At 46.8% G+C, this 21,493-nt stretch overlaps 1 protein-coding gene across 5 annotated transcripts in view; it reads left to right on the top strand.

Annotated features, from left to right (window-relative positions):
- Positions 1-21,493, top strand: part of TAOK3 (TAO kinase 3) — a 118,645-nt gene that overhangs the window by 70,992 nt on the left and 26,160 nt on the right. For all 5 annotated transcript variants that reach the window (XM_082203101.1, XM_082203099.1, XM_082203100.1 and 2 more), the window contains one exon: positions 5,705-5,839. In XM_082203101.1, coding sequence (XP_082059227.1) covers positions 5,705-5,839 — 135 coding nt within the window. The remainder of the gene's footprint in view (positions 1-5,704; positions 5,840-21,493) is intronic.

Genomic DNA, 21,493 nt, shown 5'->3' with positions numbered 1-21,493 from the left:
ATGTAAGCTTGTGCTCAAGGGCTCGGTTAGTGGCCACCTTGTGGTGTAGGTTTTCTAAACTCCAAGACAGAGCTCTACCTCCTTAATATCACTGCTACTTTTCAGCTAGGGGATGGGCCTTGAGCAGTCAGTGACTTGCTTGACTCCTTGGGTGCTTGGTTAAGCAAGTTGGTGCTGAAGCAAAGATCCCATTGCCTAGGCCCTCTTCCTGAGAGCTCTCCCAGGTTCTCCAGAACATGGCTATTTTCTCCTTTTTGGAACTTGTTTCCTACAGTGTGACCTGTTGCCAGTTAACCTGCTGACCATTGCTAGATCCCATTGCCATTCCAGACCCATTCTGGTCTTGCTCAGCTCCCAATGGGTTCTGAACCCAACAGCTTCAAGACATTTAGTGAGCACAGACCATGGAACTGGAAACAGCTTTTGTTAGCCATGGTTAGAATTCGTTGGTAAGATAGAATTATGTTTATACGAGCAGGAGGATTGTTAGGGAAGGGAGGTGTTAGAACATTCGATTTGCATACAGAAAGTCCCATGTTCAACCTCTGCCATCTCCAGTAGGGTTAGGAGAGACTCCTGTCTGAAATCCTGGGGAGGTGATGCCAGTCAGAGTCGATAATACTTAGCTGTCTTTCTCAGCATAAGGCAGTTACCTGTGTCCCCTCCTGCCCACACATAGATATTGATGGTTAAAAATTACCTGCCCTAATCCAAAGTTCTTGGAGGCTCCCAGACACATGTAGAGTTCTGTAGAAGGATAGGGATACTCAATGAGATACTATATGCTTGCATTTTGAAGCAGCCCTTACATTTTGAACCTTGCATCAAGGATTGGGGCTAAAGTCTCTGAACAAAAAATCAATGTAGGCAGGAAGGATCTTTTTGATGATAGGCTTGTTATGGGCTTCCAGTCTCTGACATGGTTATTTTAATGCTGTTAGAGATACTTATATTTCGTATCTTTAAATATAGGTTCATGGGATAGATATTTATTTATTTATTTTCCCCACTGGGATCATAATTTTTTCTCTCTTAAGGTTAAATATTTAATCTTGATACTTGATTAGAAGCTAGTTTCATGTAAGTTAATGTAACCATTAAAAAAGGTATAGGACCCCTGACAGTTAAGTCCAGTCGCAGACGACTCTGGGGTTGCGGTGCTCATCTCGCTTTACAGGCCGAGGGAGCCGGCGTTGGTCCTCAGACAGTTTTTCCAGGTCATGTGGCCAGCATGACTAAGCCGCTTCTGGTACAATGGAACACCAAAACCAGAGCGACGCATGGAAACGCCATTTCTCTTCCCACCAGAGCAGTACCTATTTATCTACTTGCACTTTTGGGTGTGCTTTTGAACTGCTAGGTTGGCAGGAGCTGGGACCGAGCAACAGGAGCTCAGCCTGTTGCAGGGATTCGAACCGCTGACCTTCTGATCGGCAAGCCCAAGAGGCTCAGTGGTTTAGACCACAGCGCCACCCACGTCCCTAATGCAACCATTAGCCTCCTCCAATAAAATGCAGACTTGGCCTCTCAAACTCTGGCCAAATACTGTTTTCCTCTATCCTTAACAAATTGGGGTGTGGGTAGTTTTTTATTATTTTATTATTTTATTTTTGCTCTGTGATGGAGCACTCACATCATATGCAAAGGGTCTTTGGTTCAAACCCTGACATCTCCAGTTAGGGCAAGAAGGAGAGCCTTTGCCAGTCATTGTAGACAATGCTGTGTTAGATGGACCAGTGGTCTATGTCTCAGTATAGAGTAGTTTACTGTGGTCCTAAAAATAAATCTCACATGCATAAAACTTACCTGCCAGTGGTGAAGATGCAAAATAATGCCAACTTCAATCAAGTAGTCTTTGTAGGTTGCTTATTTCTCGCACAAGTCCATCACACCGGTGGATGAAGTTTGCACATCCACGTAAGAGTAATCTTTTGCATGATAATGGATGTGAAGTTGGAGTCCCTGTTCAACCTCCAAATACAGTTGATGAGATTTTCCAAGTTCCTTTGAATTTTAATATGCACCTTAATTATTATTATTTTTTTTTTAAAAAAACCCAAAATTTCCTTGTTTGGAAAACAGCCCTGTTTAGTTCAGATTGTAGTTCCTCAAAAAAGTTGCTGCTTATACATTTGAGTTACATGCCAGATGCATCTTACCCTATTTGTATTAACAGCTATGGTCTGAAAGATGCACTTCATCACTTGTCAGCCAAGGAGAATCTTGGTCAGTTTTTCCTAGGATAAACGTTGCATCCTTCCTGCAAGCATAGACTCTTCCGCACTCGAAAACCATAAAGTGGCAATATTGGACACATCGTGAGTCAATTCCTCTTGCTGGAAATGGGAATCCTTCCTCAAGCTTCCTTATTCAAAGAACTGGTTGCACTTGGATATGCTGAAGAAGACACCCGGATAGTATTCCAGCCGTGCTTGTGTAACTTGCTGTTAAGCAACCTTCACTGATGATGCTTCTGCACCACCTTAGGACTTCTCGATTAGTGATCCGCTACACTTACAGAGCTAAGAAAAAGGAGCAGAAAATGGAAGAGATGATGCCCAGGTCCTCCTGGATGCAGCCTCTGGAAAAGGTTCTGCAAACAATAACAATAATAATAACAACCACGCAGTGTTATTTTCATACCGTAGAAACACACTGGCCTGTTGATTGGTTATGTTTGCAATTCAGGCAGATAGGAAACAAAGGCTTTAAACCATTATCAATGAGCTTCAAGGATGTGCTCACTCAACTTCTGAACATCTCTCCTGCATAGTCCAATGACGAGACCTTACTCCTTCTGTACTTATGTCCCGCAAGCATCCTCACAAAATCCATTTAGACTTATGTGGATGGAGAGCGGACTTTCCCTTGTTCCATCTTGTTGGCTTTTTTGAATGTTATACAGAACTTAGATCCGATGAAAAGTCTCCTGGGAAATGGTAAGAGGTCCTGATGCTTGTTCATGTGCCCCATGTCAATTAGGAGGGACGGGGAAACAGGAGCAGACCCACATGCAACAAGTGCTCTGTCTGATACCATTTTGCTCCAGATTCACAGTTCATTTGGAATTGAAACATGGTGGAAATGCCCATTTGGCACCTGGTAACTTCTGGGTGGTTTTGTTAGGACAGCCTTCTCCATCCTGGTGCACTCGAGAAGTTGCTGGGCTCCCAGCTCTCATCAGCCCCTGCCAGCATTGCCAAAAGCAGGCGGTGGTGATGGAAGTCGCAGTCCAAAACATCTGGCGAGCACCAGATTGATGGTGCAGGTTGATTCTCAAACTCTGAAGCATGCATAATTAGGGTTGCACTTACTTGGAAGGTACCGAAGAGATATTTAGTACAGACTGGTTTGGAATGGGGTCCACATGGATGTGAGAAGAGAAAAAATGCTAGTTGCTGCTGAAAGGGATGGGGAAGAAGTGACACACAGAGCCTTCTGGATATAGCAAAGCATTTGCTAACCCATTAACACTGGCAAATTAATTGTGTTCCTTTACAAAAAGCCAGCCCTGCCTAGGACCATTTCTGTGTTTTGAAGATCAGTCTTTAGGACCTGGATGACTTGCCCAGAGTGCCTCTGGGGCCTTGCTTACACGACACATCAACATGCAGTAATACTTCTTGAATGTCCATTGCCCAGTGATTTGGTGGGGGTGTTCCAATTCTTATTGCTTTATACAGCATCAACACTATGTAATAAATGAAAACGGTCATTCTGAACATGTTTACGTTCAGGAGGATAATCGGAACCTGGAGTAACTTGAAAGAGTCATCAGATCCTGGTAACAAGTAGAGTGGGTTTTTCATGCCGGTCTTAATTAATCGCCTGTGGTTTGCATGCTTGATCTTGAAGGGGACATACCCTAGCATGATCAGTCTCTGATCGCACCTAAAAATAAGAGGATAGCCAGTTCTTTTGATGGAGCTCTCTGATTCCTAGGAAACTCTGGGCGACCCATGCTGGTCAGCAAGGGTATGTGGCCAAACTCCCTTGAAGTGCTTCGTGTGCATGTAGGGCAGGCAGAGTAATACCCCTGAAGTAGCATCCTGATTCTTGCTTTTTAAAACAAATAGTCTTAGGACCTATGGGCTGCCTTAAACCTGGTCTCCAGTCGGTGCCATGGTTCTGTATTATTTGTTATGTCCATTAGAACCAATTCCTTGGTTTTACGGTCCCTTTGTGCATAATAAGAATGAAAATCCAGTGGCTCTGATTTCTGAAAAAGCGGAAAGTTCATTTTATACTTTTCTGGCTGCCACTGGAAATGGGATGTCTGACTAGATGGGCTTGGTCTTATTTCTGTAGGGCCTTTCAGATGTTGCTGTACTCCAGCTTCTGTCAACTCTGGCTAGTGGTCAGAGATGATGGGAGTCAGAACCTGACAACATCTCGAGGGCCACAGGTTTGCCACCCTTGCTTTTGGGTTCTTAGTATGCCACACCCTGCTTCTTGGAGCTACTATAGATGGCAGGATGAATGCAACCAGTCTCCTTCCTTACTGAAAAATGTTGGGGGAAAGAATTTGAGTTTCCCTAGCTTGGAGGCTGGCAGCTTAAAAGTAGCCTTTTCTTTATTCCAAATTACAATAACAGGGTTCTCTTTTTAGTGGTCTGTTTAAATCTGGGCATGTATAATAATTTATAAGTAGTAGATAATAATATATAGCCTGAAATGACACAGTGTGTAGGTCACTGATTTATTCCCATTATGCAGAAGAGTTACTGAGGCCGAGAGGCAACACAGCACTGAAGGCCACCCAACATGTCCACAGATGATCTGAAATTCAAACTCCCATGTCCCAGATCCAAGACACAGGCATTTGCCACTGGAAGAATGCAATTTCCCAAATGACATATGCAACCATTTTATTTTTTTAAAAAAATAAATATGTGAGAGACAGTATGACACTTAAAACACGAATTCTGGCCATCGTGTCATTGTTTCCTGAAGCTCTGGGTCACAGGAGAGAGGAAAAAACTTAGCAAAGATCATTTGTATTAAACTGTGTTCTGTCTCTTTAAATGTAAAAAAAAATTCCTTTCCAAGGCTATGGAGAGAAAATGCTAGAACCGTGCACGATCATGACTAGAAAGCAGGATCCCTGAGTGGTCACAGAGTCTTTCCAGCACAAGACACACACAGAGAGGCTGGTCTCCTCCATCCTGCATCTATTTAGACAGAAATGCTTCTTCTTCAGAGCAGATAGCAAGTCCAGAGGAAAATCCAGGCTGGAAAAGGGAATGTGGCAGATCCTTGCTTCTGTGTTCAAAGGGAGCAGCAGCAGCACCACCACCACCACCAGCAGCAGCAGCAGCAGCATCTTTGCTAGCCATGGAAACCATGTTTTTAAAGGGATTATTTGGGTGCAGTGTTTTAAGCAAGCCCTTCTGAGGACTCTGACTGCTCTGCAGCGCTTTGTGTTTTTGATTCTCTTTTTTGCACATATGTAATTCTGGAGGTTAAAAAAAAAAATCTGCCAGGGATTCAGAAGGCATCCCACTAGCGATCAGCTGACATTCCTAACTGAAGGCTGCAATGTGTTGCTTATTCATTTTGTACTGTGAGAGCTGCAGGGACTAGCAGAGAGCCAAACTATGCATTTCAAACAGCAGGGCTTGTGCAAAAAGAGGGGTGAAAGAGAGGCAGCCGGCGAAGAAAGAGCACAACTGGACTTTCTCCTTGTTTTCATCCATTTCTGCAGGATCATGTATTCATAAGGGATGAGGTGGGCCACGGGGAGCGCAGGCCTGAGCTGCGGCCTACCCACTCAGTCCAGAATCGGGCCCTCCACTACCGGAACCGAGAACGCTTTGCCACAATCAAATCAGCATCTTTGGTAAGCAGCCACCACACCCCTTGCCCCGCTATCCTTTTTTTTCTTCTCCCCTCCTCGTTCTGATGTGACTGTGTCAGTCTGGGGAAGGGGTCAAGAATTCTCTCCCAACGCCCTCTTTCTCTCTCTCTCTCTCTCTCTCTCTCTCTCTCTCTTTCTTTTTGTTGGCATAGCAACTAGATATTGAGAGAGAGAGAGAGAGGTGTGTTTTTTTTATTTAAAGAAAAAAATCTTTTGCAGAATATTTTGAAAATATCTCTTAGCAATTTGGGATTTATTTGCAGCAGGTTGAAATTTAAACGTGGCTTTTGGAAGGAAGAGGTGCTTTTCTTTCTTTTCTTTTTTCCCTCTGATTGGTTTGTTCCAAATTGCATCCATTTTTGTTGAGTATAATTTCTGTCTGTCTGGGAGGAGGAAGAGGAGGAGGAGGGGTGGAGGTGGTGGGGGGAACGACGGAGTGACTGGAGATATTGATGATTATAATTTTAATGAGTGCTGATGGTTTGACCAGTGGAAGGAACCACTGCCGCCTCTCATGGCGAATTGCTTAGCTGTTTGCATTCATTCATTCTCATTCATTCATTTTACGGCTAACTGCATTGTTCCCATTTGACACTATAAAGGACCGGGCAACTCCTATAAAATGACAGAGGGCTGGGTTTTTTTCCCCTCTTCCCTTCTTTCTTTTTTACTGGAGGGTGCGAGAAAAAGCAGGCAAGAGGAGATGGTGGCGGTGGTTCAGCCAGCATTTGTACTATTGCAAATGTGATTGCTAGTGATGTCTTTGTAGTAGCGAAAGGGGTGTGTGCTTGTAGAGAGTGAGGTCTCTGCCTCCTCCCCCATCCTTTCCTTTTCTCTCTCTCACACACACACACTCCTCTCCCTCTAACACACACACACACACACACACACACACACACAGCTGGAAATTGGCAGCAGTATCCCAAGAGTGGATGGAGGAGGGGTTGTGATGCTTCGTAAACCAGAAACGATCTCCTACATGTAAAATGATAGAAATATTTGGTATTTCGGCCAAATCAGTATTAGAGGTCACATGGGCAGAGAGATTTACAGGGTGCCCAGCATTTGGCCGTTGCATTTGCTGCCTGCCATTATGACATCATCCTGAGCCAGCCCAGAAATTACAATGGATAACCCTCCCCCCCCCGCTTTTTTTTTTTTTGTCTTGCCTCGTAGCTGAATGATTTTTCTCCTTTGCCATTTCCCTGAGTCCTCTCCATAGCACATCCGCCCGCCCGCCCCCCCACGCTCCCCCTCGCTCCGATCTTCAGGACACATCAAAAGAGCTTCTTGTTAGCCCTAGACAATGGTGGTTTGAGAACGAATTTGCAGTGGTAGAGGCTTCATATCTCCCCCACCCCTTGTGCTGAAGCAGTCGAGTTTGAATTATTGCTTGTGCTCACTGCTGGCGTGGATCTCGGGAGGGGTGTGTGCGTGCATGTGTGTGTGTGTGTGTGGTTCCCCCACCCCCAGTGTGGCAAGGGAAACTGCTCCCTCCGGAACTTACAGGTTGACCTGATTGTACGGGCATGGAAGGATGGTCTTCAGGGCGGCAACATGCCTCACACCTCATCCAAGCACAGGCCTTGGGTGTTCTCTCCTTTGGTAGCGAATCTTGTGGCATCTCATTATACCAGTACACCCCTTGCCTTGTGGAAATGGGTACAGTCCTGTTGTAAGTTAGCGCAGTCATTCAGTTCCCTCATTCTCAAACTCTTGCTAAAATACTACTCAGTCCAAAGCGTGACTCTTGGGGGCGGAGGGAATTCTGACGCTAGCGGTATATCAGCATCTCACGAATTTCACTTTTGCATATCCGTGTCTAAAATGTGGCGGGTGTCAAGACTGACAACCCCAAATGCAACAGCCCCAAAATCTCCCAAGATAACACCAGGGAAAGTTGGCAGTTGCCGAAATACGTTTTGCCAGCGTTCGCTCGTATAGGTCCTCAATGTGGGGGGACGCAGACCTATTTTGGAAATTCACAACACCCATTTGTTCACAAGTGAGTGTTGGCATTCGCCGAATATTGCCCCCTCCCATTGTAGCTCATAAATGGTCAAGAACCACACTAATCATTAAGCAGTAGTTACAACCCCTGGGAGACCTGGAGGAGCGTTACTATGACCCATGGTACCTGTCTGCCAAGAGGGGTAAGGGAATAGTATGATACACAGAACCAGCTACCACTTGTGTTTTCCCTCTGGGTCCTTCTGAACCTGCCATCGGTGTATCCAGTTATCACCACTGGTAAACTTACAACGCCCCCCTCCCTTTTACTCCTTGAAAGTAAAGGCATGGCCAAGGAAAATGAAATCTCACCAGTATTCTTTTCCCCTCATTCTTACCACCAGTGGTGTTTTAAATGCATGCAAAAGTTGTACCTGCTACAAAATATTCCAGCGTATTCTCACCATCTTAACAGGAGTGCTCCTGTTCAGGATTGGCCATTTAATCTGCCATGCCCACATCCAGAACATTATAAGCTGCAAGGGGATGAAACAAACTGTTTTGTACACCACCACTTCAGGTTTCCCCTTCCCTTCCTCTCCACCCTGCTTTTGACACTCAACAGTCCATGGTTCCTGGAGAACACTTGAGTATTGTCAGTCCCAACTGGGGTGCTATTTGGGAATTGGGGGTTACCCGTTTTGTTTTTAGGGTTGCATCCAATATTAGCCTTACTCTGAGCAGACCCATTGAAATTAATGGATATGACTAACTCAGGCCCATTAATTTCTGTGCTTTGAGTAACACTAAGTTGGATACAACCCTCAATGCTTTGGAGATACTTCTAGGTTCCCCCCCACCAATACCCTACATGTTGGTACCACCCTCTCAGTTCTCAATGGCCACCTTTTGTCCCCCCAGTCCTGTAAGCACTCATTGACTGAGGTTGCTGTTAAAGGTGAGGGAAGTATAAACTAGAAAGCACAAATAAACATGAGTTGGGAGAAACAAAGGAAAATGCCACATCTCCACTTAAGAACAGAAGAAGAGCCTGCTGGATCAGGCCAGTGGCTCATCTTGTCCAACATCCTGTTCTCACAGTTGCCAGAGAGATGCCTTTTCTGGGAAACCCACAAGCAGGACCCAAGCACAAGAGCAGTTTCCCCTCCTGTGGTTTCCAGCAACTGGCATTCAGAAGCATTGCTGCCTCATACCATGGAGGCAAAGCATAGTCATCATGGTAGCCTTCTTCTCCATGACTTTACCCAATCCTCTCTTAAAGCCATCCAGTTTGGTGGCCATCACTGCCTCCAGTGGAAATGAGTCTTAACTATGTGCTAGTGAAAAATACTCTTCTTTCACCTCTCCTGAGTCTTCAACATTCAGCTTCATTCGAAGTCCACAAGTTCTAGTGTTAGGAGACAAGGAGAAAAACTTTTCTCTGCCCACTTCCTCCGTGCCATGCATAGTTTTATAAACTTCCATCATGTCACCTCTTTCTTACCTTTCATCTGTGCTAAAAAAAACCCCTGCAAATTCCCACTCTGAGAACCAATAACCCAGTCCAGTAGCCATCACCTTCCCAAGCGCCAGGGACTGGCATGATGCTGACGAGTGTGCACTGTGGGGAGTGGGGCTGGAGTCTGACTCAGGAGAGCAGGGGAAGTGGTCTGCGGGGACCTGTACCAGCCAGGAGGCAAGAATCAGAGGCAGGAGGTGGAAGAGGCAAGCTAGGCAAGTGAAGTGCCGGGTGCTTTCCCTGCACCACAGTCTCCCAGAACCAGGAGATAATTGAAGCAGGAAGAGCAGGCATAGTCGCTGGCTACATACACACAGCCCACAGGGTGAAGGTACATCAACTGGTGGAGAAGGAGTGGTCTCCAGTTGTTGCAACTGCTCCTTAAAACACATTCCTGGGAATAGCTACCCAGGTCTCCAGAGCTGTAGAAGCAAGTGTTATGTTTGACCATGAAGAGTTAACTCTCTGTGGTGTGCATTCCTTGGCTGGGAAGTGCCCTTGACACCAAGGTTTCCTATTGGAGGCTCCCTCCCTGAGATTGAGTCTTGGCAAATGCAATATAACATGCAAACACTGTTTTTATCTAGCTGCACTATGTGGCTCCCTCTTTTGTCGTGCATGTCCTGCACCAGATAGAGCAGGTGTGCGGAACCTTGGGCCCTACAGGTGTTGCTGAACTACAGCTCCCATCAGCCACAGCAAGCATGGCCAATGGCCAAGCATGATGGGAGTTGCAATTCAGCAACTTCTGGAGCACCAAAGGTGCCCCACACCTGAGACAGAGCTTTTGACCATTGACCATTGAAATTAGAGCTCTTAACTAATTTCCATTTATAAACTGCCATATCCTAAAACCGTGGAGCAACTTGCAAATGTTTTAACACTGCCTTCTCTTTAGATTATGCCACCCCTTTCTTATCCTCCCTGCTGTTATCTTTCTCATTCCTTTAACTTGGTGTGTAAGTGTGTGTGTGTGTTTTAACATTTAAAAAAAATGGAAATGGTGTCACAGACATGAAGAGATCCCCACCGTTTTGAATACAAACTGAGGTTTCCTGGCTTGTCATTAGCTAGTAGAGAAATGGGGGGGGGGGAGATCTAGTAGTAGTATATGAACATTTTGACATTTGTATTCATGTCATCAGTGCAAATGCATCTTAAATATAAAGACTGGCAAGCAGCAGCATGTCTTTAGTCTACAGCGCTGGATTCTATCCAGGCTACCTGCTTAGAAGCTAACTGCCCAATGATGACACACAGATACCCCTCAGAGCACATTGGCCAGGTAGAATCTGCTGTATACACACTGGGCAAAGGACCTGCCAGCTGCTTCTCTCCCCCTCCAGTTGCAGGGTTACCTGAGAGGCCTCTCTGTGTCAGGACCATTGCCAATGAGAGGGTTGTCAGTTGGCCATACAAGATACGAAGCTGCCCCTGCATGGCACGATGAGGTTGTGTTGGGGCCTCAATGTCGCCCACGAGCAGCCAGTTCACCACCTTTTATTCTGACCCTTCCAGAGCCAGATGAACCTCTGTCCACATACAAGGCTGGCAGCCTATAACATTTTAGCCATCCGTGCATCTCATGGAGCTTCACAACTCCATGAAGATCTCGTGCTTAGCTGTAGTCATGGTAGAGTGGGCCTTGACCTTTTAACAATTCTATGGGCATTTTGATTTTTAACCACGTTTCAGGGATTTAGCAGAGGTTCCCTCCATGCCCAAGGTAGTGGGAAGACTACACAACATTCATAAAAGGTACCGTTAACCTTCAGGCTGCCTCAGCTGACCATGGCCAGTTCTTTCCTATTGAGCTGCCCCCCACCCTGCAGCCATGTATTGACTCACTGGAGGCTAAATTTGCGGCAGCATGGAACTTTTCTTAGCTGCAACTTATTCCTGTGCTCTTCATGGCTAAGTCAGACCGAGCACGTATTTGGAGAGTGGCCAGAATGTGAGAAGAGTCCAGACATAACACACACACACACACACACACACACACACACACACACGTATGTGTGTGTACTTGATTGCCCAAGGCTGCTTCTGGGAAAATGTGGGTGGAAGGCCAATCTGGTGCATTCAACACCACCCAAGTTTAACCGGTGTGTCAAATTTCTGGAGCGGTGTCTCTAACTTCTGGGATTTCCAGAAGTCTTATTTCCACGTGCATTATTAACTTGTGTCTTTCCTTAGCTGTATGTTTCTGTTCCATCACTTAGGCGGCGGGGGGGGGGGCAATGTCAAAAAAGGTGGCATGAAAAAAGCCCACATGTTTTGCTTTCATAAAGGGAGCATTACACAAGCAGCAGGGAACAAGGACGCACTGCCTGACCCCACTTCTAGACATAGAATCATAGAATTGTAGACTTGGAAGGGACTCCAAGGGTCATCATCTTGTTCCCTTCTCTGCACATGTCCCAGCTTGTCAATATCTCCTTAAATTGTGGTGCCTGCATGTGTGTCTAGATGACATACCTACCAGCCTAGATGGCTTTAAAAGAGGATTTGATGAATTCATGGAGGAGAGGGCTATTGGTGGCTACTAGACACAGTGGCTGTACAGTACACTGTTACCACAGTTAGAGGCAACACCAGTTGCTGGAAACCACAGGTGGACAAAGAGTGCTGTTGTGCTCAGGCCCTGCTTGTAGGCTTCCCATAGGGGGTAGACTCATAGAATTGTAGAATTGGAATGAACCCCAAGGGTCATCTGGTCCAGTCTCCTGCAATGCAGAAATCTCAACTAAAGCATCAATGACATTGGCTTGATCCAGCAATCTCTTATGGTCTTGGTGTCATCAACTGTGCACACATGCACACCTGTGCATCAGTTAATATATAATTATCTAGAGCAGAGGATTTCAATCTTTTTGAGTCCATGGCTCCCTTGACCAACTACATTCTTTTTGTGGCACCCCTGTGGGGCTCAAGATCCCAGTTTTGTCTCCCCTTGCCTGTAATGTTGGAAGCCTCCCACCCTTTTTCGAACACCCTCCCTTGTGGAGCATTCCCTCAGCCTCCTCTCCCCTCTCCTTGGAAGTCCTCCGGGCAGCTGCTGCTGCCTCCCCTGGTCTCTGAGCTGCCCCCGCCCCAAAGAGAGGTGCCTCCCAGAGGCACCATTCTCCTGTGGAGCTTATAGCCAGGGTTTCTGCAATAAATAGCTATGCAAGCCTTTGGGAGGTAATGACACAAGAGGGCATCAGAGGAGGGAGGGAAGGAAAGAGGGACAGAGGCCAGTGCTGCCCATGGCATCCCTGACCATCATTCAAGGTGCCACAGCACACTGGTTGAAAACCACTGATCTGGAGGCCAGGCCAGGCAGTGTGCTCAGAGCCAGAGGCCGGGACAGGACTGCAACACCAATTCCCAGTACTTGTTTGATGTCCCTTTCATGTGAATAACATGTGAAAGAGGCTAAAATTGCATGGCAAGGAGGTGCAAATCTTCAACACCCCAATCTCTCCAATGCCAGAATAGTGTCTCCCAATTGTCTTCTGCCTTGATGGGGCTGTATAGGACACTCCCATTCTTGGTCATCGTTCCCTCTAATACCAACTTTTGCTTGGCACCATTCCCATTGGGAAGGTATATAGGGCTGCATACTCAGGGCAATCCCCAAGTATGCAATTTTTATTTTTTTTTAAGGTTTCAAGAGAGACTGGTGTTAAGTGGCTTCCAAGATCTATAGAAGGCACGGAACATAGTTGGCTGCATGCTGCTTATTAGCCCCTGCTCCCATGCAGGCTGCAGCTGATGGAAGTTGTAGTCCCAAAGATCTGGATGGGGAAAGCAGATCTATGCATTTAGAATAAACTGCTGAGGATGTCAGCTGCGGGGGCAGGGATGGAAGAAGGGAATTGGCCTGTTTGAATTCATCACAGCTTACAGCTTAGGGTATCCTTCCCCAAATTGGTGCCTTCTATATGGCTAACATCATATATCCTTTTAAATGTGTTGGGGGAGAGGGGTTTTGGTTTGGTTTGTTCTTGTTTTTATTATGTATTTTTTGTCTTTATATTTTTTTATGCTATGACCCGCCCTGAGATCTATGGCTAAAGGGTGGTATACATATTTAATAAATTAAATATAAATATAAATATAAATATGATGATGATGCTTTGGACTACACCTCCTGTCATCCCAGACTATTGGGCAAGATGGGATGTGTAGTCCAGAACAACTGGAGAAGACTAATTAGGGGATTAATAATAATAATAATAATAGTAATAATAATTTTCATTATTTATACCCCACCCATCTGTCTGGGTTTCCCCAGCCACTCCTGGGCATACATACCATGAGGATCTCATCACCCCATGTTTCCTTTTCCTACCATCTAGAAACCTCCCTCCCTACCAGCACTATATAGCACAAGTGGGGATGGACGAATCTTGTCCGTTTGGGATTCTCCCAGTTTCTCATTTTCCCAGTCTCAAGTTCAGTTTACCACACCCCATTTCCACTTCAGTTTGCACATTTTTTAATAGTCTGTACAAAAAAATCCCACTCCTCTTTCTTTGCAGATTTGCGAAATGTATAGATTTTTTGCAAGCAACTTTCCCCAATATATTTTTGTATGTTATTTTCACCAATGCATGCTTTCTTCTTCTTGCCGTTTCTCCTAATGGACACAGTTTTTTGGCTGGAGAACTGCATTGCAAGTGTGAATTTCAAAGAATAGCTTCACATACTGGTTTGGTGAGGGATGGTGCAAAATCTCTAAGAACATCCCACATCCCTAAGAACAGGTGCGGAGAGTTTTGAGGATGGGGGACAGGGCTGGGGAGAGTACTGAAATGCCTTTTTTTTCTTATGTTCTTCTTGAAACCTCCCCCTCCCCCTTTCTGGAAGCCTTGAAGAGCCTTACAAGGCTCTTATTCTGAGCTAGTTGGAGCCCTGAACAGGAGCTCTCCTGTTAGAGATGAGGAATACATAGCACTGTGTTCTTGTCCCTTCTGATAGAGAATTTGGCAGCCTCTTCTCTAGTTAGCTTTGGAAGTAAAATCCCCACCCCACCCCCAAAATCAATGCAACAGTGGTTTCTCCAAATATGCAGATCTATATTAGTACACAAATTAAAGGGACAGTAAAAGAAAACTACAAAATCACAAAGATTGAGCATACTCAATGGCTTCCAGGAATATGAAGTGGTCAGGGTGTCATGGAAGGGATGCATAAGGAGGGAGAAAGCTGCTTGAACTTTCTTAACAGCTTAATTTACCAGAGACCATCCCTCCTCCATGGCAATGCAATCCTCTGGTTCACAGCCAGCAGCTGCTCTCAAATGGGAGTCCTTTTAATTCTGTATATCATAGCATTAAACAAATACAGGTGTCCTTTTTCCTCCCTCCCCCCAAAAAGCCCCCAATTCCTGCAGCCCATGGACAGTGCTGCAAAGGTTCTGTTCCCCATGTCTCTATTCTGAACCCCACCCATGGCCTGAAACAAGCAGTTTTCAGACTGAATCCCATCCCAGCTGAATAACAATTCAGGCTCCCCATGAGCCATCTCCAAAGAGCTACCACCCTACGTTAGCCATCCATGGGGGATGGGGTGGGGGTGGGGAGGTAAAAACCTTTTTGTAGCCCCTGTGAAAATGTCTGCCTGTGCTGGACCTACTCAGACCACTTATTGCTCTTCCAGGAGCTGATGTTGAGAACTCATTGCTCTGGGTTTCTCCTCCCTTGTTCTTGCAGTGTTAATTCCCTTTGCTCTGCAGTTTTGCTACAGCCTTAGCCACTCCCAATTTAGTTTCTGTTTCGTTGGCTTTTTGGCTCTTTGCTTTGTGAAAGGAGCTCTGTTGCAAAGGTCCCACTATCTGGTTTGTGCACAGGGGATCAAGGTAGGGACCCTGGCAACCACCAGAACAGGATGCCACTGTTAATTCAAGGCATGGCTAAGGTTCCATGTTCAGTTTCCTGCATCTCCGCTTAAAGGGTTGTGTGCAATCAGCGCTGAAAGAGATCTCTGTCTGGGACCCTGGAAAGGGTGGACAGTGCTGAATGGGAGGCACTATTAGGTCTGGCTCCGTAAAAAGGGAGCTCCTTGTATTGTTTGGCTTCAAAAAGCCCCGTGTTCTTTTAAAGCTCTGGTCCAGCCATTCCTCTTCTCTCTCCATGAATCATTCTTTCACTTCTTTCCATATCAGGTTTTAAAATCCATTCCTGCTGTTCCCTTAGGGACATCAATGATGATAGCAGTATCATAGTAAAGTTTAAATGAGGTATTTGTGTCTGTCCTCACAAAAGAGGTCACCAAAGGAGGGAGAGAGGGAGAGACTCCTATCTGAACTAACCACCTCAGATGGCAAAGTCTGTAAGCGATGTGTGTCCAAGAGAAAGAGTTTGTTTGGGCAAATTCATTGCACTGTTCCTGGGATCACGACAGCAGTACACAATTATACAGTGTGAGAGCATTTTCAAAGCCCTGTAACATAGGTCAGTATTAGTACCCCCTCGTTGTAGGTAGGGAACTGAAGCAGAGAGAATTCCTCGCCTGGAACCCACCTGGCGGAGCTGAGATGCAGAAGAAGGGCTTCCTGATTCAGATCACACACTTACTGTGGCTTTCCTTAAAGAATCCCGGGAACTGTAGTTTGTTAAGGGTGCTGACCTCGCAGGGCTACTATTCCCAGCACTCTTAGCAAACTACAGTTTCCAGGATTCTCCATGATGCTTAAACTGATATGAAAGCACTTTAAATGTCCAGTGTGGGTGTGACCTCAGAGCTCAGTCTCTTAACCACTACACTAGACCTCTTCACCATCAGCTGCCATGTAACACTGAATCCTAAGGAAACTCAGGGTGCGAAGTGACTGATGGATAGGTAATATTGCTGTAAAAGTAATCCTGTGATTGGAGACTGGAAGAAAGGTCATGTGGGGTGTAATAGGTTGGTGATCCTGACCGGTATTCTAGGCAAATTTTAGTAGGCACTATAATTAACCACGTGGCCTTGCAAAACTCAGCATGCTTTGGGTGTGCCCAGCACCTCAGTAAGGAGAGGTTTCTCAGCCATTTTCAGCATGGGCCTTTCTTCTAAATTTGCCCCACTTTCTGCCCTTGCCCCCTCAACTAGTTCTACCTAGTGTGTCCTGGCAGGGAAGCATAGAAACAACATCATGGGTGTGTCCCGCTGCTGTGCATAAGTATCTATGTATCGGGGCAAAGGGAGGTCCTCCGGATTAAAGATCAGCTCTTACCAACTGCCCAACGTCAGTCCTGCTCACTCTGCAGCTGAACCCAGCAATGAGTGGCAAAAGAGACTCTTAATGCTCCCAATAGTTCTGGCCATTAGAATCCCTTGAGGTAGCCTCTTGTGCAAGTCCCCTGTGCGGGAAAGAAGGGCATGGGTTTCCTGGTGCTTGGTTGCTCTGCCTGGGGCTTTGGTGGAGAGGTTGACTAGCAATGAACAGGGCTTGCAGTGAGGGAGAGGGAGCCCCATTGGAGGCTCCTTGTGTGGGACTGGAAAGGGAGGTGGGAGGCAGGAGACTGCCTAGCAGCAGGGGAGACTGCTGACAAGACCCTCTACTTGTTTGGAGGGTCAGGCAGGTGAAATTTGGAGGAGCCAATTCACCCAGGAAGGTGAATAGGCTTAGTGGTTGAGCACTTGCCTTGCATGCAGAAGGTCCCAGGTTCAATCCCCAGCAGGTAGGGCTGAGAATATCCCCCATCCGGCAGCAACCATCCAGGGTTTCAGTCAGTGTAGGCAATACTGAAACACATGGACCACCAATCTGACTTAGAATAAGGCCGCTTTTAGTGTTCCTATGTAAGGAGTGAAACATTCATTCATTGCTTTTTCATTCATTCCCATACAAAGACCCACTTCTGCTCTTAGCACTGTCAAAATCTTTATCCCATTGATTGCAGCTTCACATGTTCCAATGGGCTGGGAACGATCCTCTGCCCCAAACCCTGGAGAGCTGCTGCCAGTCAGTGCAGCAGAAAACACAGAGCTAGATGGACCAGTCATCTGGCTTGGCACGAGGCGCCTCTGTGCTCCTTGGGGTGGTGCTGACGGGCTTGGCGAGCAAGCTGGTGAGCAAGCTCTTCTCTGGTGAGCAGAGGCACCAGAGAACTGATGGACCATGGGATCATTGCCCCTCGACTAACCTCCATACCCAGGGCTGCCTTCTTTGACTTTTCTCTGTAAATGTTGCTTAGCAGCCTTGCTGCCCAGAGAGTCAGTAAACACTGTTGGGATCTGAGATGAAATTAGCAATGGGGAGACTTTTCCAACTCCCATCCTTTAATTAATCTAAAAATGCTGGATTAATTAAAAGGATGTCTCAAAATTAATCCACTGATTTCCTGGACTAATTGAAGAGTGGTAAGGCCAGTAGGCCCCACTGCATGCCCCATGATTTCATTGAGCTCATGAATTAGTCTCAAGACCTCTGCGCACCCCTCCCAGCATGAATCAGGTGTACCTCTTCCCCCTGTGCTGTACAGCTTGCTGGAGGCTGGAATAGCATTGGGTGGGACCCAGTGTGCACCAGAAAGCACACATGATGTGCTGAGGCCTCAGATACTCCCACAGATCCCTTTCAACCCCTCCCTCCTCTAGCATAGGGAGCACAACAAGGGAGGCCTTGTGTATGCCAAAAACATGGCCTCAGAGGCCCTTGGACATGTCTGTGTGTGAGTGATGCACCCGGAGTGGCAACACATCATGCAAACTACAACTCCCCGTTATGCCAGATGGCTTGGATGCATCATCAGTGTGTGGGAGCATCTGAGGCCATTGCGTATCATGTTTCCCTCCTGGTGCATGTTGGACCTTTACTGACAATGCTGCTCACCCTCCAATAAGCGCAAGGGCGGGGAGATTCTGATCCATTCTGGATGGGGTGCGGGGTGCACAGAGGCTGCAGGTCCCCTTAGCACGCTCTTTGATGTCATTTGGGTGTGATGTGGCGCTTAGGGACTTTGCCAGTCATCAGTTGATAAAGATGGCTAGCAGCGGTAAACCCAGCAAAGACTTGAGAGAGTTTATAGGGTTTGTAAAAAAAACAAACCAAAAAAAAACTTGAATATGCATTGCTGGTGTGATGCAGTGGCACAGAAGACCAGTGCTATTTTAGGTTATGTTAATAGGAGCATTTTTCCCTCCAGACTCGGAAAGTAATAACAAGACCTTACTCAGCACCGCATACACCTCATCTGGAGTAATGCGTTCAGTTTAAGGAGGGTATACAAATGGGTAACGGATTTGGAGAGGGGCACTGAAGGTGATAAAGGCTCTGGAATGCACATCCCGTGAGGACAGGCTTGAAGGAACTAAGTGCACATAACTTAAGAGACCTGATTAATAATGGCTGAAGCGTTATGTCTAGTTGTGTCTTGGTGGGTCCAGTTTAAATTTGTGCTTTTCTTTAAGGCAGGTGCTGCTCTTCTGATTTGGGCTGCAGCTCCCATCAGCCTTAGCAACTGGAGGGTGCCATATTGGCTACCTCTGGTCTAAGAACCAGTTGTCCAGAAGGAGCTTAGGGATTGAACCAGGGTTTCAAGCCAGAGAATAAGATGAGTTGGAAGGAAGGAAGGACAAGGAGACATGGTCATGACCCTGGTTGTGAATGATAGCCAGGACTCGGGCACAGGAGGAGGATAAACCGGTTGGATCTGGAAGGGAAGTAGCCCAAGCTGTCAAGGGGCTTGAACCTAGACCCAGAGCCCATCACCACATTAGAGCCCCTTCAACCAGAGCCCTCAAACCAGGACTCCCAGACAACAACCCCTGAGCCAGCTTGCTTTGAGGAGCTGGTCCCCTTACACCAGCAGCCTCACGCTCCCCAGCACCTGCTCAGTACATCAGATAACGAACAAGGGAGAAGCTCACTGAGTGGCAATGGGGTGCTCCAGGCCAGAGAGCTTAGAGGTGGTAGTCTGGCCCAAATAAAAGGCCTCAGTCGAGATAAAGATCACAGTCCTATTTGGCATTTATTTACAAATGTGGGAAGGAGCCAGCAGGAACTCCAGAGCCGGCCTTGCCTCCTTGATGCCAACAAGAGCAGCAGCATTGTCCTCCAGCCTGCATGTGGCCAGCTTAGTCTGAACGGAGCCATTTCCACAAACACGGGATTTCCTCCACAGGCACAGGAACCCTAGCCAATCTGGGTTGCAGTGGAGGAAATCCCACACACATTGAAGCACCTCCCTTCAGACTGAACCCACATATTGCCTGGTGGCACGTGTGCCATCCATGAGAGGGTGAGGCTGCCTCCACACACAGAGCTAGACCCTTCACACATCCATAAGCAAATGCCTGGATAGGGATATGCTCCCTGAGCAGATTGTGGGCAGGGAGCTCTCCGAGGTCCTGCAGCTTCAGATCAACCCTTTCTGTGGCCTGCCAGAGTGAGCCACTCTCAGGTGTACATGCCACTTGTGGCTAGGGCAGGATGAAAATGACCATTGCCTAGGAAATGTTCCAACGTAAGTAGGGAGCCCTTATTAACCTTTTCTGTTGTGAAGAGCTTGCTACCAGCCCAGTGGATGGAACCAGTACAATATATGGGGATCCTATGCTGTCTAGCACAGGGGTTGGGAACCTTTTTCATCTCCAGGGCCATGTTCCATTCCTGGCAACCTTCTTGGGGGACCACAGACCAGTGGTGTGCAGGGCCAGAGGCAAGAGTGGCCAGAGCAACAACTGTGAATTTCCCCTTTGTCCAGTAGGGTATCTTCTAGGCACACTTGCACACCCCTCCTCTTTCCTCCATCCAGGCAAGCAAGAGACATGCTCAGAGTCGAAGGACGCATTCCAGCCAGCCCAAACCTGTTAAGGAAGGTGCAAAGCAGGACCAGGTGGTGTGGCCTGGAGAGAGGGGGCGTGGCCTGTGAAAAGGTCTGAGAGCAATGTTTGGGAAGCACCATGCAAAATCATTTTGTGAGCTCTGTGCTTGGTACAGTGTAGGGCTGGCAAAAGTTCTGCGTAGATTGGTTCTCCAGTGCCAGCCTACCAGCTAGCTGTCAGGCATTCAGGAAGCAGCTCACAACAGGGCTTTGCGGCCACTGCCAGTTTGCCATGCTTGCAAAGACCCTTCTGGCCACGCCCTGCCTTTACCTGCCTCACACCCGGCATCATATATGACATCAATTATAGCGCAGGTGGGTGTGGCTCGCCTAAAACAGGGAGGCCTGCAGTGCCGGATCAGACCCGTGGGCTGGAAATGCTTTAGGGGCTGGAGATGTAAGATTACAAAATTATCCTTTTAGAAAATATTCCAACGGTGGGCTCTGGAAGCCTTAGAAAAGGACCTGGAAAAAGTGCAAACGAAGTAATTAAAAAAAAGGAAGTGAAGCCCTATGTGACTTTTAAGGTAGCTCCATTTCTGCACAAGAGCATTTCTGTGCACTCCTATCCATTCCAGTGGAGTTGTGCACCATCAAATTTCCCAGAGGAACATGACCATCATAAATTAGAGTGTGCTTCCTGGACTCACTGACACTGTGGGAAGACCAGTTTGCAAGGCACTAATAAACATGGCAAAGTGTAGGTTTGATCAGTCCATCCTGGAGTGAAACAGTCCTCAGGCTGCTGCCATTTTGAGACCACACCACAACTTACTACATTGTTAACCTTCCTTTTAAGTTACGTAGGCATCGCCTATGTTTTTATCCTGCCGTGCATGTTATGCTCCAGCAAAGTGTGTTATCCTTGGACCTGGAAAATCTCTGGTGTGGACTCACCGAGTAGCCTTGGACACATGGCAATTAGTTCTCGGCTAATTGGATCTATGGCAGAAACGTCCAGTCTTGACTGGGTCAAAGTCATGGAGAGGAAGCAATAGCTTTGGCAGTGTCATCACATTAGAGCTGAACTGCTCAAACCAAGGGAGCCAACACTTCATAGGACCCGACAGGCCAGAATTGACAGTTGGACAGTGCTCAGTCACACTGGCACTGCAGCCTAAATAGCTGAAGTTCAATCTACCAGGTTGCTAGGGGCTCAGAAGACAAGACATCAGCTGGCTGCAGGTAGCAGCAGTAGAGCACACACTGAGTGCCTTGCATCTGATCACTGTCTCTCAACCTCAGTTTTCCAGGGGTAAAAATGGGGACATGAATGGCTCCTAGGGAATAGCCACAAGGGATATTGTCAGTGCCACACGCAGTATTAGGAAACCTTATGTTAAAAATATACCTGCAAACTTTTAACGG

The sequence above is a fragment of the Podarcis vaucheri genome (genome assembly GCF_965113315.1).
Source record: "Podarcis vaucheri genome assembly, chromosome: 16".
In the NCBI taxonomy this organism is placed as follows: domain Eukaryota; kingdom Metazoa; phylum Chordata; class Lepidosauria; order Squamata; family Lacertidae; genus Podarcis; species Podarcis vaucheri.
Note: the sequence above shows the minus strand (reverse complement) of the source record. Positions and strands in the feature narration are given on the sequence as shown.